The sequence below is a fragment of the Aythya ferina genome (assembly GCF_964211825.1).
Source record: "Aythya ferina genome assembly, chromosome: 15".
In the NCBI taxonomy this organism is placed as follows: Eukaryota; Metazoa; Chordata; class Aves; order Anseriformes; family Anatidae; genus Aythya; species Aythya ferina.
In genome coordinates, this window is record NC_140314.1 from 4,720,344 (window position 1) to 4,748,220 (window position 27,877).

General features: G+C 46.9%; 2 protein-coding genes across 4 annotated transcripts in view; one reads left to right on the forward strand and one right to left on the reverse strand.

Annotated features, from left to right (window-relative positions):
• Nucleotides 1-7,302, forward strand: part of GNA12 (G protein subunit alpha 12) — a 42,264-nt gene extending 34,962 nt beyond the window's left edge. The window contains exon 4 of the mRNA XM_084536907.1: nucleotides 162-7,302. Within this exon, the coding sequence (XP_084393033.1) occupies nucleotides 162-731 (570 nt within the window). The 3' untranslated portion in view covers nucleotides 732-7,302. The remainder of the gene's footprint in view (nucleotides 1-161) is intronic.
• On the reverse strand, nucleotides 3,404-27,858 carry AMZ1 (archaelysin family metallopeptidase 1). Of its 3 annotated transcripts, none has more exons than XR_014698243.1 (7): nucleotides 20,458-25,450; nucleotides 19,384-19,551; nucleotides 18,403-18,531; nucleotides 17,907-18,070; nucleotides 16,469-16,645; nucleotides 8,836-12,985; nucleotides 3,404-8,189 (listed from the first exon to the last, which is right to left on the reverse strand). XR_014698243.1 is itself a non-coding variant. In XM_084536905.1 (7 exons), the coding sequence occupies exons 2-7, from the start codon at nucleotides 20,759-20,761 to the stop codon at nucleotides 12,416-12,418; spliced, it is 1,512 nt and encodes a 503-aa protein (XP_084393031.1). In that variant the 5' UTR covers nucleotides 20,762-20,791; nucleotides 27,789-27,858; the 3' UTR covers nucleotides 3,404-12,415. The 3 variants fall into 3 exon arrangements, 2 of the variants coding, with proteins under 2 accessions (XP_084393031.1, XP_084393032.1); XM_084536905.1 differs by adding an exon at nucleotides 27,789-27,858 and having other exon boundaries at nucleotides 3,404-12,985; nucleotides 20,458-20,791; XM_084536906.1 differs by lacking the exons at nucleotides 3,404-8,189; nucleotides 17,907-18,070 and having other exon boundaries at nucleotides 12,732-12,985.
• Between the last annotated feature and the right edge of the window lie 19 nt (nucleotides 27,859-27,877).

Below are 27,877 nucleotides of genomic sequence, written 5' to 3' on the forward strand. Positions count from 1 at the left end.
TGTAATAAGCTTGTGAAGAACAAATTGCTACAGCAGTGGGCTGTGCCACATCCTGCAATAGAACGTGTTGCTTTGCTCACTGGTCAGGGACTGTGAACCTGGAAGAATTAACCAGCATTTTTGAAGGATTTTTTTTGACACTCTTCTCCTTTCTTTTGCAGAATTATTTCCCCAGCAAACAAGATATTTTGCTGGCTAGAAAAGCCACCAAGGGGATAGTAGAGCATGATTTCATCATTAAAAAAATACCTTTCAAGATGGTGGATGTAGGTGGACAGAGATCTCAGCGTCAAAAGTGGTTCCAGTGCTTTGATGGAATAACTTCAATTTTGTTTATGGTCTCCTCCAGTGAATATGATCAGGTTCTCATGGAAGACAGGCGCACAAATAGACTTGTGGAGTCCATGAATATCTTTGAGACAATAGTCAATAACAAGCTTTTCTTTAATGTTTCTATTATCCTATTCCTCAACAAGATGGATCTTCTTGTAGAGAAGGTAAAGACTGTCAGCATTAAGAAGTATTTCTCGGACTTCAAGGGGGACCCTCACAGGCTAGAAGATGTTCAACGTTACCTGGTGCAGTGCTTTGACAGAAAGAGGAGAAACCGTAGTAAGCCGCTCTTCCATCACTTCACCACTGCCATAGACACTGAAAACATCCGCTTTGTGTTTCATGCTGTGAAGGACACGATCCTTCAAGAGAATCTGAAGGATATTATGTTGCAGTGAAGGAGAGCAGTCCATGTCTTGTTAAAATTTGCTGGAGGGTTAGATCGAAGTTTTTATCCTTTCTTTATGGCCCTTGCATGTGGTGTAGGACCCATGCTACTTACTTGGCTCAGGAATGCTGTAAACTAGCCAGTCCAAACAGAGGAGCTATAGGCCGAAGGAATCAAATGTTGATGTTAGCTACTGAATCATTTGGACTAGAAACACTACTGAAACATGGCCGTTGTAGGTTCTGTGCCTAGTTTGGAATGCTGAATAACACAACCACCTTCTGCCTTCCTAGAAAACAAAATCTCTGACAAACCATGTATGGAAGACACTATGTTTTAAATGAATATGCTTATTTTTCAGAGACACCAGTCATACAAACTGCCTTTTTTGTAGTTTGGAGGTGCTGAATTGATCAAACTAACCTAAATATAATGAGATTGGTAGCTGTCTTGGAGAATGTTAATGGAAGTTGCGTTCTTAACCCTAGGAATATAACCAGATCTTGTATGCATATTCAGTTTTGCCAAGGGTCTGGAATCCACTAATTAAGGTGGATGCACAGCTCTTGTCTGAAGGTTTTGCATGAGTATCCTGAAGCAAAAGTCTGAAACTGTATAAGGAAACCCATGTTGGAGTAAATTGGATGGGAAGTTGAGGCCTTGCTGGAGAAGGGTTTATTTTTGCACTATGTGTAAAGGGTATTACATCATGGGGAAACTGATTTCCTTGGTGAAGCAGCCTGTCCTAGAGCACCTGACCCCGTCTCTGAACAGGGGGTGCTCAAGTGAGATGTACTTGGTGGAAATTCAGCACTGTGCTCACACCTGCGGTTTGGCAGTACTTGTGAAGGTTCAGTATCTCACATGGCAGAGCTTTATCTATATTCGGAAGTTTGGAACTGATTAAACTCTTACGCAAAGGCTTTGGTAGTACAGCAGCTGCTTGATTAGTTCCCAACAGTTGACTGTATAGGAAGTCCAAACACCCTAGAGATCCCAGTTTTACAGCTGCACTGATGGATTTGGGCAGCAAAACCTTGCTGTAAAATTAGCCCCTAATCTGTGTCTTAATGGGATCTCTAGCCTGTAGTAATGCACATGTAGTTCTGAATACAGTCAAGGTTGGAGTTGCCCCTTTTGGGCAACGGTTTGTGCGTAAAATTGCAAGAGGCTATGAATAGCGTTGATATGAACTGTTAATTTCCTAGCTCTCTCAGTCTGTATAACTATCAGGTGCCTTTTTTGTGTACAGACATATCAGGTCTTTTCTGTAACAGTGGGGTACATGGACAAACTTACAACCTGCCTTTTATCTCAGCACTGTAGTGCTCCTCTTTAGATAATTCTCAAAGGTAGTTTACTGTTTAATTTTTGTCATGGTTTTTATCCAAGAATAAAACCTGAAGGGCTGTTTGTACCCGTACAAAGGCAGCAGATTCTCTGGAGTTCTTAATCCCCACTGAGACTGCAATGGCATGTCAAAACAAGCAACGTTTTACTTCAGCTGGTGATCCCATGGGAAATGTGGTCTAAAAAACATGAAAGGACAACGGAACAGGATTTTAATTTGGATAAAATCTGGAATCTTTCTTCCCCTCTGAAGCTTGCAGATGTTGTATCGGTATTTTTGTGTAGCTTCCTAATGCAGCAGTCTTTTTTGTGTGTGCAAACTTCAGAGTGGAAAAGATGTGGCTATGTTGGCGTTACATAACGCAGTGTTGAGGTAAGAAGCAGTGAAAAGTTACAGACAGGAAAATCCAATTTAAATTTAAGCAAACTTAAACAGGAATTAGCTTCCTTGTTACAAGTCTTATTTTGTGCCAGGACCAAGTCTGTCTTTTAAATGTTTATTCATTTTTAGCCTTGAAGGGGAAAAATCCCATGTGACTGGTAGTCAGATGGGAGAGCTCGTAAGTTTATTACATTTGAAAAGGTAAATGCTGTAACCTTGGTTGGTGCAAATAAGTTTACTCTTTGTATAAGGCTCATTTGTCTAAGCTAGCCCATTTGTTTGGCTGAAGATGAAGATTATGCCAATGCTTTTATTTTTTCTTGGAGATCCTGATAGTGGTTTCCACTTCACATGAGACACTGGGAAAATAGGAGGCAGTCATGGGCTGACCTGACGTCTAGGTTGACTTGATTTTATTTCCTAGTCTGCTGTGAGCTTTATTCTTTCCCTAAGTTTTCTAGATGGGCTAAAATGATGCTTGTTTTCTCAAATGAGTTAAGCATTCCCTTTCAACTCTATTTTTTTTTCTCAAGAATTACCTCAGTTTTATGTCTGAATCTACTGTAGTTTTACCTGGAAGGCATAGTGTGGAATTTCCTGTTCTGTTTTTCTTTCCGTGGTCATCCATGGTTTTGTATCCATAGTCACCGTATGGGTTTAGAACTCTAAACAGAGCTAATAATGCAACATATACTTTAAGTAGCTTGATCTGCACCTGGAAAAGAAACAGCATGAGTTATCTCATATTGAGCTGTCAGTCTTGCTAGTGATTTTTTGTATGAAGCAGCAGTTTTGCACAATAAATCAGAGTTCTAGGGAACCAGTTTGCTCACCTGTTGCCCATTATTGCCTTTCTTCCTTCTCTTGACAAAATGGGCCTAACTAAGCATGATGCTCTAGACTGCGGATGAAAATCAGTGGTTTGGCTCAGTAGGCTCTTTTGTGTGTAACTTGGGTTTGATAGCATTGGTTTGTACCAGGAACCCAAGATCAGGAGACTCTTCATGCAAAAGTGAAGCCCTTCTCAAACTTGTGAAGGATTTGGACTGTGAGTGAAAAGGATTATTTTTCAGGTGGCAGGTAAATTTCTTTGCTAAATATAGACACTACTTCTTGCACAACTGAGGTATTTTGTTTTTGTTTTTCAAGCTAAGTTGTAGTATAATAAAGCCAGAAAATCATGTTATGGTAAATCAGTTAATTACTAAAGCAGAATGTAGGTAGCTTAAGTTGTACAAACATCTCAGGACAGGCTTGATCAGTTGCGTAGTCCTTTCACAAGAAAAAAAAAAAAAAACTTTAAGTGACATCCTGGAGAACTTTGCAGGTAAACACAGCTGGAGAGAACATCTTTTTGTGTTAACTTTATAGAGTTATTGTTCATTTGGCTAGTCAGGAAATAGGTCACAAGCAGGATGATAATCAGATGGAGACCTTGAACAGCTACTTTAAAAAAAAAAAAAAAAAAAAAATGCTGTCCATTCTCTGATGCTACAGGTCAGTGACCAGTGACGGGGTGTTGCAAATGGGTTGTCTCTTGCAAGGACAAAGAGAGGAAGTGCTGGCAGCTTGTGCCTGCAGGAGAAACTTACGTAATCGTGCAGTTTAAGTAGAAAAACTCACTAAATGGGAGTATTTCATCAAGCAGTACTTTGTATTTATTTTTAAGCTAACAAATTGCAGTGCTGTCACTTTCTGAACAATTCTGAGATGGCAATACCAGATGACAGTGAATTGGAATTTAATAAGGAAGAGTAGGAGTAATTTCTATAAATGACATGTTTAATAGGCAGTTATCACTTTAAAGCAATTAAATAGTTCCTAGTGTTGATTACAGAAATTACTGGCCACTCAGCTTCACACTACAACTCAAAGATGCTTTGAGTTTCATATGAAGAATTGAACTTACTCTGTTTGGTATGGCAGCATAGAGTATTTGACATGATAATAGTGTTTTAAAAAACTGAATATATTGCTGCATCAAACCTAGAACTAGTCATGTTACAAGCTTGAAGGAGCTCCTAAAGGCATCCATTTTGACTTTCTGAGCTTACTAATGCCTGAACCAAGCAGAGTGGAGAAATGTACACTAATTAAAAAAAAATAATAATGAAATGGTGTAGGAAGAGCTCATCTGTATGTGGCACTACAGACTAAAATTTTGTTCCCCTGGGACACTTGAAATAGGTTTTGATATGAAAAACTTTCCGTTTGAAATGCTACCCAGGTATTCAGTAGTCCTGGTTAGTGGGGGAAAAAAAAAAAAAGAAAAAAGAGAGAAAGAAATTAAAAGAATAGACATGGAACCACTGAAGAAACTGGCAGCCTTCCCCAGAAGATCACTTTAGAAAACATGCCCTTTGCCTTCTTTAGGTGGCTGTATTCTGGATAATAACTTCGTGTTTTGCAGCCTTTTCTGTGAATTTACCTTTTCAGTTCTGAAGAACCTATTGTGCTGGATAGAACTCAAGGAATTCTGTAAAAGCTCCCTTTTGATTTTCAAGCAGTGTGTTTGAACACATGATTTTTCTTATCAAATTTTCAGGAGTACTTTTGGTTGATGGACAATTTGATGCATGCCAGCTTGAGGCAAAAAACGAGATATGCAATAATACCTCCCTACAGTGCAGCTTGTCCTGCAAACCAGACCTCTCATCATGAGACCTCTCTTGGGTTCCGATGGGTTCAGTAGTAGCCTTTTTCTATAACATTTTTCTAGTATAAAAACACGTGGGGTAGTCAGGGATTTAACATAGCACTGCCAACGCTTTACCTCAGTACGCTCTTCTTTACTTCTGTAACACGGGAAGTGGTGGGTAGGGTGTTTTAGCAGCAGCCATAAAACATCTATGCCTACTTTTGTAAACGAGCCTATAACAGATTTCAGGAATCGTGAAAACCGGCATCGCCTGGGCCAGATCTGGGCTGGATTAATACCGACTCCACGCACTTCTAGATGAGGGCTGTCTAGCCTACTGAGGAAGTAATTGGCAAGACAATACAAAACGTAGTGCTTCTTAATATTACCTGTTTTGTAACTAGCTGGGGTGATCTCTGTGCTGTGAAGTGGGCACTTCTTTGTTTTGACACTAATTTATTTACATAGATGGAATTGACCAAAGCCAGGATGTTCAGAGCTGAAACTGCTGTTGTGCTAACCAGGTGATGCTCTCACTTCACTCATCTTGGTGCCTGAGCAATTTAGCTGGACTCTTTAAGCTTTTGTCTTCCTAACAGCGTTTGGAAAGCGGTATTGAAGTTTGTGTGTTGATATGCTTGTTGTCTTACTGGGTGGGGAGTGTGGACATACTGGGTCGTCAGTGCTAGCGGTTCTGTGCCTGGCTTGACAAACTGTATCGCAGCCTAGCTCTTGGCATATGCCCAAAGGTCATGTCTTCTGTCCGGCATGAAATTAATCACGGAGTGAAAAAAAAAAAAAAAAGAGCAGCACTGACTTCCAAGGTAGGCATTCTGGTAAAAAGCCAAAGTATGTTGGAAGGGAGCAGGAGAGAGGAGCGACTTCCTAAACAGATCCCAAAAGCTGATGGTGCTTGAAGACTGACTGTGTTGAAAAGAAATGCCATCTGCATTGACCCCAAAAGGTTTGAGTGACTCCAGAGAGCTATTGGCTGTGAACTAACAGCAGCAGGCTGGCAAGGCTGGCCCTGCTGCAGCTGCACACCCTTCCGCTGTAAATCTCTCTTCATCTGCTCATAACTGGGTGCTAAAACTCAGTTCCTGCTAAAATGTGGGATGCAGATCTCTGGCCAGACAGTGCATCTTACTCCTAACAGCTACTTAACCTTTCTTCAAGATACCAGAGCACGAGAAGCATTTCAGGGGAATGGCTAGATAAGATACTGTTTCCGTTATTGGAATAAAAACTACAATTGATGGAGAGAAAACTTTTTTCATAAGTGGGACCTAAGGGAGAGATTCTTCTGAGGGAAGGAACAGATTTTGGAATGGCACTGCTGCTCTGCTTGTACCTCCCGTCAGTCTTTTGTGCTGAGCTTATGTGTGGGTGGTTGGGCACAAAGGCTGGCAGCAGACAGCAGGGAGAAGGGGGACGTGGAAGAGGAATGGTCTTTTTGGTAGTTCACAAGACTTGGGAAGCATGCTCGGTGGTTATAGGTTTGAAGACGTGTTCAAACTCCCGCTCACACCGAAGCCATTAACGGTCTTTAGGATAATGAGCGTTTTTCCAATGTACAGGTTAAGTTATCTGGGATGTGTAATGAGCTTGAATTGATGATCCATGTTAAGCAGTATTTCTGGAGACTCCACTTAACAAAATGGCTAGTATTTATTGCTCTTGTGATGAGTTGTCTTGTTTATGGAATCAATATATATGAAAGCAAACTGACAAAACACCAAGTTATCTCGTGACACAATCATGTAGCTAGGAAGCCAATTAATGTTATCTTTTTATTCTGCAATTTACTTGCTCTGTGGTGCCTATGCATTGTAACACACATACTATGCAATATCTTTTTTTGTTTAAACCAGTTCACTGCATTGGGCAAGAAAGGCCTGAGTTTAGCCTTAATTCTCTAACAATCACAGGAAAGTACTTTAGAAACAGTGACAAATTAAAGAAGGTTAAAAAAAATGCATAAATTAAAAGCACAGTTCCAGACTGCTCACATAAGTGTCTTTATAGCACCAAAACAGCATCCACAATAGAAGCAGCTACTTGCTGTAATAGTTTCAATTTATGAAAACTGTGTACTAGATAAAATTATATTGTGATGTGTAAAAAGTGTATTTTATAGCTTTGGTGACTTAGTTTACTGTTTTGTATATATGAATTTTATAAATCTATTAAAACTTGACTTGTTATACTGTTTTTCATGGCTTTTATCTTTCAACAGAGTCTAGAGAATGACTATTGCCTTGAAAAAACTTCTGCAAAAAGCTGCTTTTTGAATAAATTACAGCACGGGCTGCATGGAACTACAGCTGTCATGCAATAAAACGTTGTTCTCTAATCTTTATGCATCTCCCACCTCCCCGGTTCTGGTCTGAATAATTCTTCCTGAATGTGTCCAGGAATTGAAGGGTGGTGAAACATTAACCTATAAAAAACTTCCAACTCATTCATCTGTGACGTTTCAGTAAATGTTTTAGACATTAGGACTGATGGGAAGGGGAGACACAGCTTGAGTTTGTGTGTATGTATTTTAAGCTCAGCAAGAGAAGACAATTAGGCTTGAGCTGGTAACACCTGCTGGAGATTTCTCTTCTGCTGTGTAGTATCTGATAATAGCCATAGGAACTATCCTTGCTTCTTTTTCTGGTGCCAGTCCCCTCTTGGACTTCCTTGCTTGTGTGCTGTGGTATCCTTGTGCTACGGTGCAGAACCGTTGACCTTTGAGGAGTTCTCAGCATCCCTGTTGCACAGGATTGCCGTTGTGGTATCAGCTAAGTCTGCCAGAATTTGAGCTCCAGTTCTTAGGAATGCTGTTAACCTTTCATGCTTCTACTCTGAAAGGTCACAGCTGACAGATTTTTGTGGCAAATCGTAATTGTTTCTTGTGTGAACTGTTAATGCCCAATCAATTTCATTGGCAGGTGCACAATTTGAAAGTCTATAGAGCAATGTTTGTCCTTTCACTAATCACTGGGAATGTTAGGTCCTCAGCTACATCAGGCTTCTGGGAATGGCTGCCTTTTTTCCCCTGGAGGTGCTGAGCACTTTCAGGTGACAATGTGTTTTGCCAGTGGTCGGCATCCCTGAAAATGAGAGCAAGTGAATGGCAGATTTGTTACCAGCTTGTAAGAGGTTCCCAGGTGTGATCACATTCTCCTTAGTATGAGACCCTCAGCAGTAGCACGGCTCCATGTGACCTCTTTTGTCGGCTCTGTGAAGGCAAATCGTCCCTTTTCCAGGAAGAAATATTCCAGTGAATTACAGCCTTAAAAGATAGAGTGTAGAGAAAGTTTGGGCTGTAAGGGACCTGAAGGATCCTCTAATTCCACCCCCCTGCCGTGGGCAGGGATGCCTACCGCCAGCCCAGGTTGCCCAAAGCCCCATCCGGCCTGGCCTTGAGCACTTCCAGGGATGGGGCAGCCACAATTTCTCTGGGCAGCCTGTGCCAGTGCCTCACCACCCTCACAGTAAAGTATTTCTTCTGCATATCTAAACTACATCTACACTCCTTTAGCTTAAAACCATTACCTCCCGTCTTATCACTCAACTCCCCAGTAAAAGACCTTCATTTTTCCTGTAGGCCCCCTTATGTACTTAGTATTCATTACAGTTTCTTGAAGGAGAGACTGAGGAAATAAAGTAAATCCCTGTGGTTTCCAGCTCCTGTCTTGTATCTGACTATTCTGTAGGCTTGGGAAGAAGTTTTATACAGTTACTAACAAAAATTACCACGTTTCTTCCCATTTTCCTTAAGACTGACTGGCATCTTGTGAAGCCGCATGGTGTTAAGGAAAGAAGTTAGGAAGAGTATTCAGAGATTTTTACAAGTAGCTTTAAAGGCTTAATTTTGCACAGCAGAAATGAACTTCAGCTAAAAGCACCATTATTAGGAGAGGGAGGTGGTCACATCTGCTGCTAAATCACAAAGGGCTGGGTATTGCTGATGAAACATCTGCGGAAGGCACTGGCTTCTCTCCCACCTTTGCAATCAGTTACAAGCAATTTTACCTGTAACTAGGAGAAAAGAAAAGGTTTTCTTTCACCCCGTGGCAGATGTGTTGTGTCCCTGCTACCTTCAGTTACAGCAACTTCTTAAGAGTAAGAACAGAATGTTTTGCCAATTTATTCTTGAAAAAAGATCTTTGTCTTTATGAGCTCGTAAAGCTATTAAAAGGCTGTGCTTTCTACTCTGTCAGGGATTATGGACCTCAGAAGTTGCTTCAAAATAAGTTGGGCATCTCCTGAAGGCAGCAGCGAGGTAACATGCAGGGTTCATTTCTAGATCATCCTGTCAGGGCAGCAAGATGCCCTGTCAGGAGGCAGGGGCTGAAGGCACTGCCTTGCTGGGGCTGTGAGGGAGGCTGCTGCTGATCCTGCTCTTCCCAGTGACCTGCCTTCATCCCTGTCCTGGTACCCTGCTCCTTTTGTTGCTCATCTTCCTGCAGGAGGCTCAACGAACTGAGGGGCTGCTTAATGTTACACCTAGGTTCTCCTGCCCACCTCCTACCCTGTGGTGAAACTCTTCCTGGCCCACAAGTCAGCAGTTTATTAGCTGCAAGTTATGTTGCTGTTCCCACACTTCTCTGTGTAGAAGGATCTCCTCAGAAACCTGCTTTATTTGATAGTATGGCTGCTGCTTAAAATGCAGGGTATCTTATTTAGAGGCTTACCTTTGATATGTTTTTTTTATTCTGTCAGCTGTTTTCTACCCCACTACAACACCAGTACCTGCAGGTAAGAATAGGAACGGCCCCTTTGTGCCTTAGTCCTGGTTACCACCTTCATTTTTCTGTGTAGCCCTGGCCAGTCACGTTCCTCTCTGCAAACCAGGCTGCCCACGGGGAAGAAAGGAGAGGGTCCTCGCTCACACTGGTGTAGGCTTTGTAATGCAAGGTGAAGTATTATTACTCCCCTGTGTTTCTCTCCCTGTGCTTGAGTACTGCTGGCTCTGGACAGTTGCTACAGCTCCGTGTGCTGGTGTTGGGAGCCTGACCAGAAGCTCCTGGGCACCACAACCTTCGTATTCCCAGGGACCAGCAGCACTCGGACCCCTTCCTCGCCTCCACCTGCCGAAGGACGTGGACATGTAACAGCCATTTTCTTTCTGCCTGGCACCACAAGGCTGTGTCCGGCCTGCAGGCCCCGCTGAACTGCCACGCAGGTAGGTGAGTGGCCCTTCTCATTTACTTCTTTCTTTGGGACACACTGAGCTGATAAGTGGTGGTTCTGTCACTGGCAGTATGAAAAATATCTGTTAGTAGTAAGTGACAGCTCTACAGCAGGCGTTGGTGCTCTCACAGCAGAGCTAACACAGGTCTATAAAGCGAGTGTCACACAGAGAGTTTCCCATCTGTGACTTCTGCAGCAGTGCAGGTTGGGTCTGTGCCTCCCCTGCTCTGTGTTGCCTTTGGACTTTATGACAGAAAGCCGTCTGTCTCTCTCCCTCAGGCTGTATTGTCATCCTGAGTTTATGGTGTCTTTGGGGAAAGTTTCGAAAGTTCAGCCTCATGATTCACTACGGAATCAAGCAAGAGCAAAAAAAAAAGTAATCTCTTGCTTAAAATAGTAAATCTGTTACAGCAACGCATGAGCAAGCGTGGGGCGGTACGCGGGTTTGTAATTCCGGTAGGATTTGCTCGGGGAATTTCTGCTGCAGGGCAGGATGCTGTGGCCGAGAGCCCCTCGGAGGCACCAGGAGAGGGCGGCAGCAGCGGCCCTGCTGCGCTGAGCCAGGGTGCACAGCCTGGAAAAGGAGCTGCCAGGAGCTGCCATCACCATTCCTGAAGTCAAATTCCCTTTTTCTCCCTGCCTGAATCATGCTCAGGTGGAGTTGCTTGTGTGTCCTGCATTCGGCTGAATTTAAGCAAAATCTTTTGAACTTTCACGAGTAAATCTCAAGCTTTTCTTGGATGTCTTCCTCTGATTCTCTCCCTACCTACCCCAAAACCGCGTTGCGGGGTTTTGGGTCCTCTTGCCTTCAAAGTGCACAGGGCAAGCACTGTGGAAAGCCCTAATTATTAGCTCCGCTGAGGCAAATAGCCTCTCTCACCCCCCAGCTGAACTGGACCTACCTGCTTTCCTGTCCTTTGCAGTTGTTAATTCAAAGATATTTTTAGGTGGGGGAAATCTGAGTGTGGCCATGGCCCTGCGAGCTGTAGGGAGCGTTATCAGTGCTGCGGCCTGAGTGAACTGTGGGAGGAGAGGGCCAGCCTTCCCTGTGCTGCTATTACAGGGCTTGAAAGCCATCAGCCTCTTGAGCTCCATCTATAAATAGCTGGAGGGACACAGCGTGCCCCCAGCAGGGGAAGGCAGCTCCTGGGGCCAGCACAGCTCCCGTTCCCCTTCAGTGGGTGACTTATGGAGCAGAGAAGAGTGAAAGGAATGGGGTTTTGCCTTCTTAAGGCAGGGAAAGGAATGCGTGTGTACTTCCCCCTTTTAAGTTAATAATCAATGTGTGTGAGAATGCTTGCTTCTTGTTCTGTGTTGTTTCTTTTTTTTTTTTTTTTTTTTTTTTTTTTTTTTTTTTTTTTTTCCCCAAAGGTTTTCTCTCCAGTGCCAATCTGCAGAGGATGTGAGTAGTTCTAGCTCACAGCTCCAAGCCTGGCTTTGAAGTGAAGCAGCCTTGGAGATCCCCCAGAGTGTCCGCCAAAAGACAGCCGTCACACAAACGCTGTTCTCTAGGGGAGACGAGCTGCCTGGCAGCTTTCTGCTTTGCTCACCGCCTCCTTGTCCGTCCGCCTCCATCTCTCCCCCCCACCCACAGCCGTGGTCTGTCGGCCTCGTTTGTGCTCCCGCGCTGGGCTCAGCCTCCAGCCGATGGGGCAGTGAACAGAATAGAGATGAAGGTCTGGCAGGGGGGAGAGAGGGAGGAATAATAGCCCTGCGTCAGACAGAAATGCTAAGTAGGAGAGCTCTGTGTATGGGAAGAGAGCTGCCCTGGTTAATTTGCATCTGTTTGTTCAGATGGCCCGAGCTTCTGTGTGAATGTGTTTAGTGTTTAGCATAGACCTCTTCCCAGCTGACTTCAGACCAAATGAAATACAGCATGAAAATAAAGTGCCTACATAGGACTTGACAGGAATTTAGAGTCGTGCTAGAGCTTAGACCAGCACAGGAAAAACCCTTACCAAAGAACTGATCATGTCAAAATGATGTTAGCAATCTCAGAAAAAGAAACACCTTTTATTCCTGGGGGGAGTTCCTGTTTCCCTCTGACAGCAACAACTTGTGGTGACACAGCTCAGGAGCAGGACAGTAATGCAACCAAAGCCCTGGGAGCAGAGCTGGCCCATCCCAAGGCAGACCCTCGCTAGTTCTCCTCCCACCGCCAGCGATGAGGGGACGATTCCCCTTTGGACAGTTTTCTGGAACTCAGTTTCCTCCGCAAGGAGGAAAATTTGTCTCCGAGAACTTTCCGCAGCCCGGTGTTGTCCCTAGCAAAGGGCTGGTCCTTCTTCATCACGGGCAGCTGTCCCGTGAACATCTCCCACTTGGCCAGCGCGTCCACGGCCTTGTCCACCTGAGCCAGCTCCTCCTCGGAGACGTTCCTCTCCAGGGCGGCGATGCAGGTCTCCAGCCACAGCTCGTAATCCTTAACGATATCTGTGGCCTTGGCGGGCCCGGCGAGCTGGGGCTGGCTGTGTGCCTCGGCCAGCGAGCCCGACTGCTCATCCTGCTCCAGCTCCTGGCCGATGGACAAGGCCTGGCTACACGTGTCCGGCGTGAGCGGCTCCGACAAGGAGGTCACCGCCTCTGAGTCGTTCTCACAGCACATCCCGGAGTCCGAGCTGACCGCGGGGACATCCTCCGAGGCTGACAGGTCCGCCGACTCTTGCCTCGGCCACGTGGACAGCACGGTCTGCGTCCAGGCGTAGAGCTTCTGCGATGAGAAGGGAAAAGGTGGCGTTTTAGAGAACGAGAGAAAACAGGTAAGCCTTACCTAATGTTTTTGGGGAAACCTAGCTGTCTTGGGATGCTGTGGTGCTCCCTGCCAGGAGCAGGGGCTTTCTCTTGTCTTCCTGCAGTCTGGCCATGGCAGAGCCGGCCCCATCAGATGTGGGCTGAATCTGCCACGTTATTGAAGATACTTGAGAAAAATGGCACAAATTCTCTCCCCCGTTTCTGCACATGATTTCCACTAGAGCCAAACCCGCGCATCCCTAGAGGAAGCTGTGTCACCACAAAAGCTCCTGAGATAGCGGGGAAGAATTTTGTTTCATGGTGTGGTTGGCTCCGGTGGCAATGTGTGTTGTATTCCCAAGAATAGCTCCTCGCCTCTCGGGCTGAAGCGCACAAGTTGGAAGGCCGGGCTCCAGGAAAGAATTAATGAAAGGAAAATGTCTGAGACAATTTCCTTTTTAAATATTAAACGCTACAATGTGGCATATAGCGGGTTGCTTCTGGCACATTTATTCCTTGTGCTCTGGGGGGATGAATCACTACTCCAGTCATCACTGGATAAAAGGTGATCTCCCCGTCTGCCTTGTTGGCATTTTTTGTTTGTTTTTCAGCTTTTTCACGCCCTCGTGGCCTATTTCCTCAGCCTTCCTCTCTGCAGCTCCCAGCTGGTACATTTGCAAAGCACTGCACTTGCCTTGGAAAAGGCAGGGGTGAAAGGCACAGGGCATTAACTTGGGTTGTGGCCCCAGTGCACTGGTCACTGTGCTGGGTCCATGCACACAGCAGTGAACCCAGTGCTGTCATGTTTGAGAAGTGGGCATGAAATTTGCAGTGCTACAGAGCTGTCGTCTGTAGGAGCATCCCCCCTCTCCCTTCCCCCTCTCCTCCTCTATTGCTCTCTCTTCAGGCAAGTGACAGAAAAGATAAAGAGCTCAAATTGAGTGGGTGGGAGAAATCGGCCCTGCTTCTTGCTTCAGTCTGTGCATGGAGCCTCGGGGAAGAATTTCATACAAGAGTAAAATGGACCCTTTCAGCTAAGTTAGTCTGCCCTGCCCCCTCCCTCTGGGGCAAGTCAAAATGCAAAGGGACAACTTTTCTCCTGCCTCATCCCACCTCCAGCAGCCCCTCCATCCCTCTGGGCTTAAAAAACAAAGAATGCACCAGAAGCTGCAGCAGGAGCCAGACTGGGGAAGGGGACAGTGGGGCTGTTTGGAAGCTGCCAACAGTCCGTGATTCTGTGTCCCTTTCAACTCCCAAGACTGAGAATCTGGGAAAGAATCACAACTGCTACTTAGCACAATTCCCCAGAAGAGGAAACGAAACTGCTGAGACGAGGATGTTCACAGAGAACATCTGGATTATTATTAATGGAAGGAATAATTGACTCGAGATCACTACCAAAACCCAGAAATCTTTCCTGTTTCTCGCTCTTGGGTGGCTTATTGCCTCACAGATGTGAAGGGTTTGTAGGGCTGCAGCCTTTTTTTTTTCTTTTTTCTTTTTTTTTTTTTTTTAGTGTTCACAGATATAACTGGAACGGGGCACCTTCTTTACAGTCTTAGTTTACCTGCAAGCAAGAGCACGTGAAGTCACTAGGACTGAAATCTGTGAGCTGACACTTCAGGGGACTCCAGTGGGGAGGCAGTGGAAATTTTTTAAGCCCCTGTGCCACGTCAGGGCCACCATGCCCCATCCGCAGGGTGGTCACACTGAGCCTGGGAGCAGATTTAAGCCATGCTAATGCAGCCCGTGGAGAACAAACAACAGTACTCTAGGGCACGGGTCTCTGCAGCGTTAGCTAGACTCAAAATATTATCCTTGCCCTTAGCCAAGCTCCAGTCCTCAAATATTCATGATTTAGCTTTGCTAAACCAGTATTTGTACCCTAACTAGTGAATTTGCAAAGGCTGCAGAAACTGTGGTTAACACCAGGGAGAGGATACAGCTGTCCTGTGCTGCTAAGCCAGACTCTAAGGGCAGCTCGAGCACTGGTGAGTCGTGTGTTCTGGTTGCTTTTGTTTTTCAGCGTGGCCGTTGCAATCACTGCATTCTGGTGCAGGCCCTACGTGCAGAGCGGCCCGGGAGGCTGCAGAAGCAGCAGGTGGAAATGTTGGTTGTGCTGAGGAAGCGCAGTGAGAATTGGGTTGCTTTCAATTTTCAAGACAATTCATCGCGGAATGAGCAGCTGCGATGACAAAATGGAGTATGTTTCTGAGTGCAGCTCAGATAAATAAATTGAAGGGCTCATCCTCCTACATAAGGACTGGTTTCCTGTCCCACGTGCTCTTCTGCCTGTAATCTTGTCTCAGTCACAGACGTTCGCAGCACTACCTGCTCCTGGGGGGGAACTGCTTCGTGTCTGGCATTTCCTGTATTTATTGGGAACGTCTGGGGCTGCTCTGCGGCAGGTGGGGATTCGTGCTCCAGAGGGAGATGTGACTTCACCCTTGTACTTGGCTGGCCATGACCTCCCAAAATATTCTTTGCAAGTAACTGTCATCTGATCTGATATTGTCTTCAAGTGCTCTGTGCTCTCTTCGCAGAGAGTTGCTTAACTCCTGGCTTCATCTCTGACGTTCCTATCTCCTCTCTCAAGGCAGCAGCAAAGCCTCTCGCAGAGCTTATCACAAGTGTCTCCTACAGGCATGTTCTATATCTCGCTGAGCTTCCACTCTCAGGGAAGCAGATGTGATGGTTGGCAAGTGAGGCTTTTCTTCAGCTTTGTGTCTGCTGCTGCCAGGGGATGTTGAGCCAATTACAGTATTTACCGCAGGTGTAAAGGAAAAGCATTTCTAGAAGGGCTTAATGCAGACAGCAGTTCTCTTCTAGAAAGCAGTAGCTGGATGGTGACAGGCCAGGCATTTAAATAAACCAGAGCATGTTCCCCTGGTGTTCTGGGCGATCTGGGCAGCTCTCAGGCAGAAGCAAGCACCAGACGGGTCTAACACTGCACAGACACACGGGCGAGCAGCAAAACCACGCAAGCGTATTTTCCCCCGCATGCTTTGACATGCTTCTGTGCATCTGATTGCGAGCTGAATGAAACTAGAGGCGTCCCCGTTCTCATTCTGCACGCATCTCGTTACAAATATAACCCACAGACTTTAAAACAGGCGGCCGTGGAAAATCCTGTCTCTGAACATGATGCTTGTCAGACAGGAATAATAAGCAAGAAGATAGGGTACAGAATGAGAATGGGGAGATTATTTATATTCCACTAGCTGTTTGGCTGCTGAATCCAGCTTTTTAGACGACAGAGGCAGAAAACCCCTTCGAGAGCTATGGGAGTGTTAGCACTGCGTGTGGTGGCGTCCATGTGTGGTGTTAGCAGATCGGTGGGCTCCGAAACTTGCCCTGAGAGCAGCATCTGCATTTAACATGCTGCTGTAGTGCATTTAGCACTGTGGTTTGGGGTCAGCAGCCTGGCAGCTGCTGGGGAAGGGCCGGGGGCTCTGTCGCTCACCCTGTAGCGCTCGACCAGCTTGAAGCCCACGACGTACTGCAGCTTGCGCAGGCAGATGGGGCAGGGCTCCAGCGGCCGCAGCAGGGCCTCGTCCAGGCTCAGCGCGCCCTGCATGATGCACTGCAGCCAGCGGCATGTCCCCAGGCCCATCAGGTGGCAGATCTCGTGGCAAGTCACCTGGCAGGAAGGCAAAAATCAGAGCAGCAAGCAGTTATTCCTGCTTCCTTGTCCCTTCCTTTCCTGTCACTGCTCTGGCAGTCTAACCAGCTCAGCGTGGCCATCCTCCAGCCTTGGCTTTTCCAAGGGGAACACAGCTCCCTGCTTCCCAGGTACCCAGCATCCTGATTTGGGGGAGTGGAGGAGGGGGGATGTATGTTTTGGAAGACCCCATAGGTAGTGTTTCAGAGCTCTGCGGCAGTGCTGCTGGAGCTTTCTCCTCCAAGAGCAAAGTGTTTGGTATTTTTTTGTTTGTTTGTTTTGTTTTGTTTTTTAAAGGAGAAAATCAGTCCCAGCGGGGTCAGAAAAGAGCAGCACAATCCATGTGAGAAACCTGTACGAAATTATTGGCAATAACAGATCTGGGTCCTTTCAAAGCACAATGTCTGTGCCAAAGCAAAAGCTAAGCTGGAGTCAGCTGGCCAAGCGTGATTGCCTGGGGAACTGGCAGCTGCAGGATGGCCGAGGATGGAAGGTTCTCCTCCTCCCATTGCCACCTCATTCCCTTTGAAATTCTACAGGAAGAGACCCCAGACTAGAACATCCTGAGCAAACACAAGGCGAGGCAGAGAGAAATGGCACTGAAGGCATTGGTGCAGGTGTTTGGTGTGGGCCAGCACTGCAAGAAATGCTAGCAGCAGCACTGGGCATAGGGTGAGGTGTGAGAGCACTCATGAAGATGATGTGCTGGGACTTAAGGCATATAAATATACGTGCGAACTTGTCTAATATTTTTTTCTCATCTGTTCACTTAAGCAGGTTGGACAAGTGTTAGTGCCCGGTCCTCTTCCCTGATGGATGCCTGTGTCTGAGGAAGATGCACCTGCCCAGCTAACCACTAGCTGACACGGAACACCATTAGCTATCCAAATTAATCTCCAAATACTTCATCAGCTAACAGGTCCTACTGCCTGCACATCTCCTGACTCAGATGTCCCAAGCAGGAGGCTGGGAGCTGGGCAGTTGTCCCAGTGCTGCTGTGCCGTAAGTCCTGTCACCTCTCCATGCAGCTGATGCTGCAGTTTGCTCCAGTGGCAAGGGGAGTAAGGGAGATCTGCGCAGTGCACTGAGATACAGACTGCCTAGGACTGTGTAAATGCATGGACCAGTACAGGAGCAGAATCTCAGGCTTAAATGGGCTGACAGGTGGATTATGCCCAGGTCTGAAGTATTAAACCCCACACTGCCAGAAATACAGGGTGCAGGAATGTGCCAGTCCTACCTTACAGCACTGGACCATCTCCTGGGCACTGAACGGCACGGTCCGGTCTCTGCTTTCCTTGCTGACTTGGCCTAACCGTTCCTTCTGCACCAGCGGGTTCAAGCTGCTACAGCTACCGTGGGGGAAATCCCCGGAAAATCTGGCAAAGCTGCAGACTCCCACTTCTGTAAAGAGAGGCGCATTTAAGCTTGTGACTGTCTCTCAGCTTAGGCAGCACAAGAAGAAAGCTGTGAGAGCGCAGTCCAGTTTAGCAGTGTGGTGAGCCACACTTCCAAGGTCTGCAGCGCCTCGGTTACCTTTGCCTGAAATAGCAGCCCTGGATCAGGAGCCCTGAGATCCCAGTTTTAAATTGGGAAAAAACAGTTCCTCTCATCAAGGAGTGGAAACAAAAAATAAGGATAAGATTTGGTTATTCTGGTCTCCCAGGGAAGGCTTTTTGGTACAGTGCTGCCTTATTCACGCCCTGTGCTAGGAGATCATTGGACATCAATCCCACCTTGTCCTGGCAGGAATTTGCTGAAGGTGAAGCTCCAGGTCTCACATGGGTAAAGGTCCAAGAGAGTGAGTCCAAGGACACACAGAGCATCCATGGGCTTGTTGTTCTTCAGGAAGTTCAGGATCCCATCTGGACAAACACAAGAGAGATGGTCATTAAAACAAAGCATCCTTGGAAGGCACGCAAGAGCCAGAATTCCTCCTGCTAACGGGAAGGAGCATGTAATCCAAGCTGCAGTGAGGCAGAGCTGCTGGACCAAGTGTCTCGGATGGAGAATCGCAGCTGTGCAGCCTGTCCTCTCAAATCAGAGCACAAGCGGACCTGACTTTTCAAGTGGTGCTGAGCACAGCGTTAAGGCTAAGCAGACCCCAGGGCAGAGGTGCAGATGAATTCTGCACCGCCCCATGGAAATGAGCACGTGGAACTACCAAAACTCCCCCAGGGGTGTTTCAGAGCTGTGCTGGAGCAGCCCCATGGCCGTGGCATGGGGGCCAGGACAGGCACATGCTGCCCCTGCTACCTGTTTGGGTGTTTGTGCAGCTCAAGTTTGGCAGCTGGTGGACCCATTGCCCTGGGGAGCTGTGTGACACTTGAACCCCAATTTCCGAACATGAAAGGCTGCTGAATTCCCCACCTGCACCACCCAGGCCATGGATTTACTTTGGCTCTGGACAGGAGGTGGAAGAACTCAGCCCGCATGAGATCTACAGTGCCTTCCCCCAGAGCTGATCCGAGCGGGATCTAAACGAAACAGTGCTGAAAAACACAAACAGCAGAGGAAAATGTGATGAAAGTCACTTTGTTTTTTATTCCTGTTTCCAGCCTCAGAGTTCTGGCTTTTCCATGGGAACAGGATTTCTCCCTTTTCACTCCCTTCCTCGTCCCCTCCCTGCGCAGGCAATGAAGGGATATCGCAGGCATTTCCTATTTTCCATGGTGCCAGCACGCCAGGCTGGTGCCAGGACGCTGCCAGGTCCTTACCTGCGTGAAGCTGCACCCTGTCCGAGTCCTGGCTGTGGCGGTAGCAGCAGTGGATGGAAGAGATGGGAATGGAGGGAAGGCACTTGACACGGAGCCCCAGGAAGAAGGACTCAACGCAGCTCTGCAGGGAATCCAGCAGCGACAGCCCAGCGGGCCCTTCGATCAGGTCTGAGAAGAGAAGCCATGGTGTCAGTGCTCTGACAGGGTTTTGTGGGGCTGGTCACAGCAACTGGGCACAAGGCAGGCTCGTTGTGAAGGTAATTGCTTACTCTGGGATGTGGCAGTTACCTCCAAGTGGCTGGCCAGGTATGGAGGAGATGGGGGCTCTTTCAGAGGTCACCCTGAGACCTGGTGGTGTCTATCACAGCAAAGCAGATGTGCTCAGAAGGTTATCTCTGAGATAAGCAGCCCAGAAGGATTAGCCTGGGGACAGGGAGCTGTTTGTTTTTTATTAACTGGCAGGGATGGAGTTCCAGAAATGCTGTTTTATCCAGCGTTGTCTTATATATATATGCATATTTGTGCATACATATATTTGCAGCAAGTCTCACCCAAGGGCACACATGGTGCCGTGTCCAGAGAAGAGCTACGAAGCTGGTGAAGGGCCTGGAACACAAGTCCTTTGAGGAGCAGCTGAGGGAACTGGCGTTATTTAGTCTTTCAGGGGAGACCTTACTGCTCTCTACAACTAGGGGAGGTTCAGGTTGGAAACAAGGAGACATTTCTTCTCAGAAAGTCATTGGGATGGGTTGCCCAGGGAGGTGGTGGAGTCACCGTCCCTGGGGGTGTTCAAGGCAAGGTTGGGCCTGGTGATTAGGGACATGGGTTAGTGGGTGACATTGGTGACAGGGGGATGGTTGGATCAGATGATCTTGGAGGGCTTTTCCAACCCTAATGATTTTATGATTCTGTGGAGTCATCACGACTTGTGACTCTGGACTCGGGGCATGGCAGAGCCTTTGGTACTACTGACTGAACTTCCCGTCCACAGGTTAGTCCTTGGAAGAGGCTGATGGGTTAGTAGCGTTTGGCACCACCTCCCTCCCATGCTTTACCAGGGGACACCCGCATTACCTATAGGCTGCAGGTAAATGTGCTTCCGACAGAAGCTCTGCTTCCTCTGCAGCATGGCGTGATAGAAGGTTTCAAAGTCCTCGGGGGCATCGGGGTGGCTGAGGAGCCAGTCGAAAGCCGTCCGGATGAGCAGCGTGCAGAAGAGCGTTCTCTGCGGGTTGTAGGCTTCGGAGAGGAACAGCTTCTCCGCCCTGGAGAAAGCTTTGGCATAGAGCTCCTGCAGGGCTGGGTTGGTCGAGATCAGCGCATCCTTCAGAGCCCGGGGCCCGAAGCTGAATTCCTGAGCATGTTTGCACTGCAGCATTGCGGAGAGGCCCGCAGGCTGTGGCACTGCCTGCAGGAGCAGAGGCAACCATCAGCACCAGGGACCTGTGAGCCTCCTCCAGCTTTGCTTTCGGAGCTGTTTGCCCCAGGCTCCCAGCTGTAAGGCTTGGCTGGGAGCTCGTAAATGCTCAGTGCTGGCCAGGAGCCCTGTGCGTTTACGTGAGCGCAGCTGTGACAGGGTGCTCTACATCTGCGTGCCTCTGGTTTATGGACAGCATACCAGTAGATGGTGCTCAAGAATGCATAGCCCCGTTATTGCTACCACATGTCTGGATTAAATCAGGTGGTTTGATTTTTTTTTATTTTTTGGTGCTCCATCCCAAAGTCCCGATAATGTGGTAAATATCTGTGGTGTGTATCTGGCTGTGCTAGCCCTCATTGTTGAAAGGTGGTGCTCCTCTTTGCTTAGGGCTCTCAAATGCCACAGTAGGAAAAGAGAAGAGGTAGGTCTTGGTCTTTTTTTAATCTATTAGAAGCCTGAACTCCTGATTTACCAGGCACCAGTAACAGCAGCTGTTCCTGTTGACAATTTCCTCTAACAACTTTCAATCCTGGCTCCTAGGCACTGACCCAGGGCACCTGCCTAAGGAATTTTGCCCAGCCTGATCCACAGGTGGGATGTGCTGCATGAGCCTTGTGCAGCTGCTGTGCCTCTCTAGTTAGATCTGTGTGGGCCCCCTGCCATTGTGTCACCTCACGAACAGCTCATGTCAGATGTGTGACATCAAGAATGCTAAACAAGGCAGCGATGTTGAAGTGGTAAATAAAGAGTAAATGAAAGCCTACAGCAGAAGGAAATCAAGTCATAGCATCTGGGAAATATCCTCTCCATGGTCTTTTCTAAGGCCAGCAGCAGGAGTCAGGCACCTATTTCCTGTTGCAATTTAGGCAGCAATGGAAATCCCAGTGGGCATCTCAATGGAAATAAAAAGAGGAACCAATATGCTAACCCTATGGCTGTTCTACATCTTGATTTTACTGAAAATGTGTGTGTGCGCCAAGTAGAACTCAAGTATTTTGCAGCAGTGCTTTGGGCAAAGCTCCCTGCCACAGGTAAGAGCTCCACCTGTGTAGAGCAGAATGAAAATATACAGGTGTATATGCACAAAAGCACAGAGTTTCTAGGAAGAAATATTATCTTCTATTAGGCAAGTTATACTAGTTTAGAAGAAACCAGGTGAGCTTTCTGGGTGGATAAGCCCATGTATCAGCTGCTGACCATCAGTGTTGTAACAGCATTATGCAATCACAGGAGAGAGGATAAAAGAAGGTGAAATATTTTTACAAGGAACTGGTTAAGTCTGTAATTTAAGTAGTTCTACAGCCCAGCTCTGTCAGGTAAGTGCCAGTCAGTGGCCCCTGAGGACAGCAACACAACAGTGAATTCAATGTTTAACGAAGAGCACCAACACAAGCCAAATTCTTTCCTCAATTACACAGAGATGGCTCTGGTCATTTCACCGTAAGAGAAAAGTGGCAAACCATTAAAATTAATATTGAATTTCTTTACATCTAACCCTTGGGAAGATATTTGTATGTATAAGCAGTCCTTAGAAAAGACTCTTTTTGTAAGATCTCTTTTGGAGCTAAGGGTATATCGCACAGGCAATGGCGCAGGTAAGCAGTTTGCTTTTATTTTTGCAAGCTTTGTGTTTTGCTAGCATTAAAGCCTGACGGCAGACAGCACAGTGGGATTTGAAGTAGTACGAGGGTCCTAATCCAAGGGAAGTTTAGAAATAAAGTCTGGGATGCTTTCTCAGCAACCTCTTCTTATTGCCCCCAACATGTCCGTGTTGCTTCTGCAGGATTTTTACTAGTAGCAACAAGAGTACACGTGAGGTTGTTTTGTGCTTTGTCACCAATATCTCTACACTTCTGATTTGCTTCCAAATTTGAGAGTGTGAAGGGAGATTCTAACCCCAGAAAGTCATCAGAAGTTTTGCCTGGGGCTTTAGTAGTGCCAAGATTTCACTTGTTCTGTGCAAGCTTTAAATACCAGCATCATTTTTTTTGGTCATATACAGAACTTACACTAGGAAACTATTCACAATGTTAAAATCACTGAGGATGTGTGAGCCACTTGGGAGCCTGTTGCTCTGAAGGAAATCAAACAGAGGCTTTGTGCTTGGTCCAGGTTACAAGTGGTCTTGTCAAAGATCACTGAGAAGCAGGAGCTGCTTTCATCAGCTCTTCCTGGTGAACAAGTGGGTATGCAGGGGGAGGAGTTGGTTAGAGAATGAAGGGAATTTTTTTCTTCTTTTCTTTTCTAAATGGGAAGTAGCAAAGAGTGAATGTATGCAACAACGAATACAATGAGCACACAGTCTTTGAGCATGTGTTCCCTCCGGCTCTCTCATAAAATATAGTGTGTGCCCAAAGATATGGAACATACGTTGTTTCCCAAGGCTTCCTAAATGGGGATATTCAGCCTGCATCAGACACTCCCAGCTATGAGCATGGGCATTTTGTGAGCATCCAACATGCCTAAGGATGTCCGTGATTATGCTTTGATGGTTTGAAAGCTGAAGGGCAGGAATTCTCTTGCAATGTACAGTCTGGAGCAGCGTGTGCCTCCTCCCTCTGGGCACTCTGCTTTTGCTCCCAACAGAACAGCGGCAACACATTGTAATGGCCACATCTGACACCATTACTTCTCTTTAACAAGGTTTTTGAAAATACTTCACTGGGAAAAAAAAAATCAGCACTTTGGAAAAAAAACTATGGACATCTTTAGCAGCTTGAAAGAAAAGAAACTGGTTTACAACATTAACTGTAGTAGATTGTATTACATCAAGCGCAAATACTTGGATATTTCATTAACTGAAGTAGTGTGAAAGGGCTTTGTAATTTTCATCTCTTGTGTCAAGGATGCCTTGTATTACCCCTTGATGCAGTGCTTCAGGAGGCAATGGCATTTTAGCTTAGGTGGGCTTTTTTTTCTCCTTGGTTTTTAGGATGTTAAGGTGGTGATGACGGAGTGGAAGTACCAGTGCATCTATATGCACTTCAGGTATGGAGGAAGAAGACATTACATCTTCAAAGCAAAAAGCAACTAATTTGACCTCTTAGCCAATGACAAGCCCTAGAACTTGATTTGCAAGTCCTGAGGAGGAGAAAGCAATTCTTATTATTTAAAAGGCCATTAACTTGTAGTTGCACTTGAAGAAATCCTTTAAGCAAAATTATAACAATTTAAAGATCTGCTGCAAGTGGAGGCACACACTGTGTCCACTCTATCATTCTCTACTTTTACCATCAGAAAAAAAAAAAAAAGAAAAAAAAAATTCCTACTTCCAATCTGAATTTTATTATTCCTACTTGCAGCCATTTGCCACTGTTACATTTTTTCCACATTTAGGAGCACCCCGTTACTGGGTCACAGGGAGGAGTGATGCACGTCTACGTAGCAGGAAACATGAGACTACGCCCTGTTGGCACCCTGCAGGGTCCCTAACAGGGCAAGAAGGAGCCAACCTCTGCCAGGAATCCTAAACTAAACCAAAACCAGGCTCATTGGGACCACACAGCACGCACAGGTGCTGTGCTGCACCACGCCAGCCTTGGTGCAAGAGTGATAATTCTGCGTCTGGAGGCTGGCTAGTCCTAGTCCCATCAGCTCACCAGTACACGTGGCTTTTGGTAACTTGGGGAGGTTTCAGGTCAGATGGGCATATTCCCCAAATCCTTTCACTGTGGAATGTGGAGAGTTTTTTAATGGTGGGTGTTTGCACAAGAAATGCCTCACAAATCCAGTCTTAACACAGCTGTGCAGCCGATATATTCCCTTTGTTACACTAACCTGTAAATACTTTTTATGTGCAATTCAGGTTACTCATAAATTATTCCCTTTACAAATCAGGCACCTATAAATTATTCTCTGTAATTGAAAATTACCTATGAATTATTCCTTTCCTTATCCACATATATGTCATTTATTCTCTATTATATAGACATTGCTTTCTTGGATAGATAAGCGTGGGGCTGGCACCAACAGTGTAATTCTCAAAAGCCAAGGCAGCACCATACAGTGCGGGATAGTCCAACAAAGTAGAAATGGACTTGTGTGTTGAGAGTCCGTGTTACATAGTCCAGAAAAGGGCCTCCCGTACCAAATGGATTTTTGGGCTATTTTAAGAAATTTCATCCTAACATTGTAAAGATTGTATTTTATATTTATTTTTTTATAAAAAGAAATATATATGTTATACATGGATAAAAATTGGTCATTCTAATGTCATTTATTTTCTAATAAATGTAAGTGTAAGTCATTTCTGTCTCTGCAGGCTGTGCTTATCCTGTTTTCTTCCCCTCGGCTCTTGGATAGTATTTAGAGACAGAGTCATTTAACTGGGCTCTTCGGATGTCAGAGGGACATTAGCAGAGTCTGTTAAAACTGATTAATTGCTTAAGTTAGGTGCTGTACTGTAAACAAGCAGTGGTAGTGCAGAAAATTCATAGCCAGTCAACAGCAGTGTAAAGCCCAGAGCAAGCAGAACAAGCGTTAGCTAATTATCAACACATGCCCTAGTTGCTTAATAGCTCTTTTCTTGAGATTTGCAATTGGTATCTGCTACTGCTACTCCGGGAGCACTCTCTCCTTCCCCTGTATAACACAGATGACAGCCTGAAAGCAATTTTATCAGTTTGCTGATATGTAATAGAAAGATATTTTTCCTGAACACTCAGTGGGTGACAAAGTCTGATGCAAGGGGACACAGAGAAGACACGGAGGTGTGTGAGCTTGTAACCCCAGTGCAAATAAAGTTCTTGGTATTCCAGCTCCTTCCTCAAGGAAGGGAATGCAGTCCCTTGCATGGAGCAAGGCGTTGCATACTGAGTAAGCTCAGTTCCCGAGGTCAGAACAAATCTGTATTGTCGGGTTCGGACCTGAAAAGGGATAACTGCTGGGGGCTGGGGGGATTGCGGGACACTCAGCACTTCTCAGAATCCATCTCTGCTCACGGAGAAAATACACCCTGGGCCTGACTCAGCCCCATACTTGTACCCACAGGGAACTGCAGCAGCTTCTGTTCCCTTTGCATTCAATGGCCACAAAACTTTTAATCAGATCTGTGTGTTCCCACCCATGAAGTTAGATAAAAACCTTCTGGCCTCGTGTGCTGCCAGCTCCCAATAATATTTGTGTGTCATGTCTCTAGAATATGCTTGTGACTCTGAAACAGATGCTTTGTGTGGTCTCTCTGAAAATGAGTCATTCCTGGAGCTGTGGAAACCTTTAGGGATTCACACGTGCATTTACTGGGAGGAGAGCCTACCTGCCATGTAAGTGTGATGGATGTGTTATTGCCGCAGGGCTCAGCCCTGGAAGTTCGTCCTCACCTGAATCTTCCTCGTGAATTTACTTGGACTGTTGGGCAAGGCAGATGGACAGCCCATATGCAGGAAGGTTTGCAGTATTAAAGACTAGATTTGTAAGGGTCATCGAGTACCTAAGATGGAGGTGTATGCTTGCAGAGTATTTACAAATGCTTACACAGCCGCTTTCCCCTTGATTTTGTTTTATGTTAAAGCCTGCTCTCTTCAGTACACTCTACTTCACATGAATATGTATTAAGGACATGCGTTATCCACAGTTTGTCTCCTATCCTAAGGATCTTATTTATTCTATGCTCATGCATAATGCTACATTTTTTTTAGCACTTTCTATTTAAGGATCTCTAAGTGCCACACTAATATTAATGAACTTATCTGTGCTATCCTCCAGAAGGAAAGACAAAAGTACACACCCTTCCCCCCATCACCTATTTATTCATTTTTGGTGCTCTGTGATTTTCTCTGTTCATTTAATCACATTAAACTTTCTGTGATGTTTCTCGCATGCACACATGTGATGGAGAGCTGGCTACATTCTTCTTTCCTTGCTCTTGCATACAACAAACCTGCATGGTCATCTGGTTACTTCTTGTGCATTTGATAACCAAAGACCCAAAGGCACCCAGAAGCAGAGCACACCACCTATCAGCACTGTACAACAAACCCAACATTGCAGAGAGAGCCAGGCTCTAATCATTCACTGCTCTGGGCACTTTGCTCTTCATCATACTTGTCTAGACAGACTAAATGGTTTCTGCAAGACAACCCCGGTGTTAGCCAGGGAAGAGGCTGCAGAGTTCCCATACAGATGAATGCCCAGACAGGTATGGCTCTGGTTAGATGTTCCCTCTGGCACAGGCGTTATAAAAGTGGTTTTTCATGCAGTATAAATGCACTGTAATGCCGTGCTTTTTTCCCCAAGAAACCGAGCTCTTTGGGAGGGCAGGGGATGCTCCTTTTACAGGGGCACCGAGGTGGTACCTCCACCAAGGAGCCCCAGAGGTGTCAGGGCTGTGGTGTGCAGACCCCAGACCCGAGGTCTCGGTGTGCCCTAACGGGGGGCAGCTCTGCCAGCCGGGAGGTCGGTGGCTGAGGGGCGGCTTCGGGAAGCGCTGCAGCCCCCAGGTCCTGCTCTCGGGACACCCGAGCCCCCCAAGCCCTGATGCTTTGGAAATGGGGCAGGGGGCAGCGGCTGGGGGGTGTCAGGAGCCGCTCATCCAGCACCCTGGGAGGACTCCCGGAGCCCAGCCGGGTGGGGTGCACCCAGCTCAGCCCTAAAACGCCTGAGGGGCTGCTCCAAGGACAGCCCCGCACTCCGGGTGGTGCCTTTAGGGCTCCCCCCAGCACCTCGGGGCGGGGAGGGGGATACCCTCCGCAGGACCCCATCACCCAAGGAAGGGACACACACACACGAGGACCACCCCAAACACACCTCCCAACCCAGGACATTCCCCAAGCCGGACCCCGACCCCCGGGGGGCGAAGCCCCGAGCCCCGAGCCTGCACCCCCCGGAGGAAGGGGACAGGAGGGGACAAAGTGGGGGCGCCGTGAAGGTCCCGGCGCCCCTTCAGCCCCCGATTCCCACCCGGTCCCCCGATTCCCTCCGGCGACGACGAGGCCCCCGAGCATCCCCCCGGCTCCCCCCGGGCCTGCAGGGGGGGCTCAGCACTCACCGCCCGCCGGGCCGGGGCTGCGGAGGCCGGGGAGGTGCGGCAGGGCCGGGGCACCCGCTCGGGGCTGGCGAGGCGGAGCGGAGCCGGGC

Coding starts and splice junctions, on each gene's coding strand:
- AMZ1 (XM_084536905.1), bottom strand. CDS start 20,761: ATGCTGCAGTGCAAACATGCTCAGGAATTCAGCTTCGGGCCCCGGGCT. Junction 18,071..18,402: donor CAAATTCCTGCCAGGACAAG/GTGGGATTGATG, acceptor CTCTCTTTACAG/AAGTGGGAGTCTGCAGCTTT. Junction 12,986..16,468: donor AGCTGGTCGAGCGCTACAGG/GTGAGCGACAGA, acceptor TTCTCATCGCAG/AAGCTCTACGCCTGGACGCA.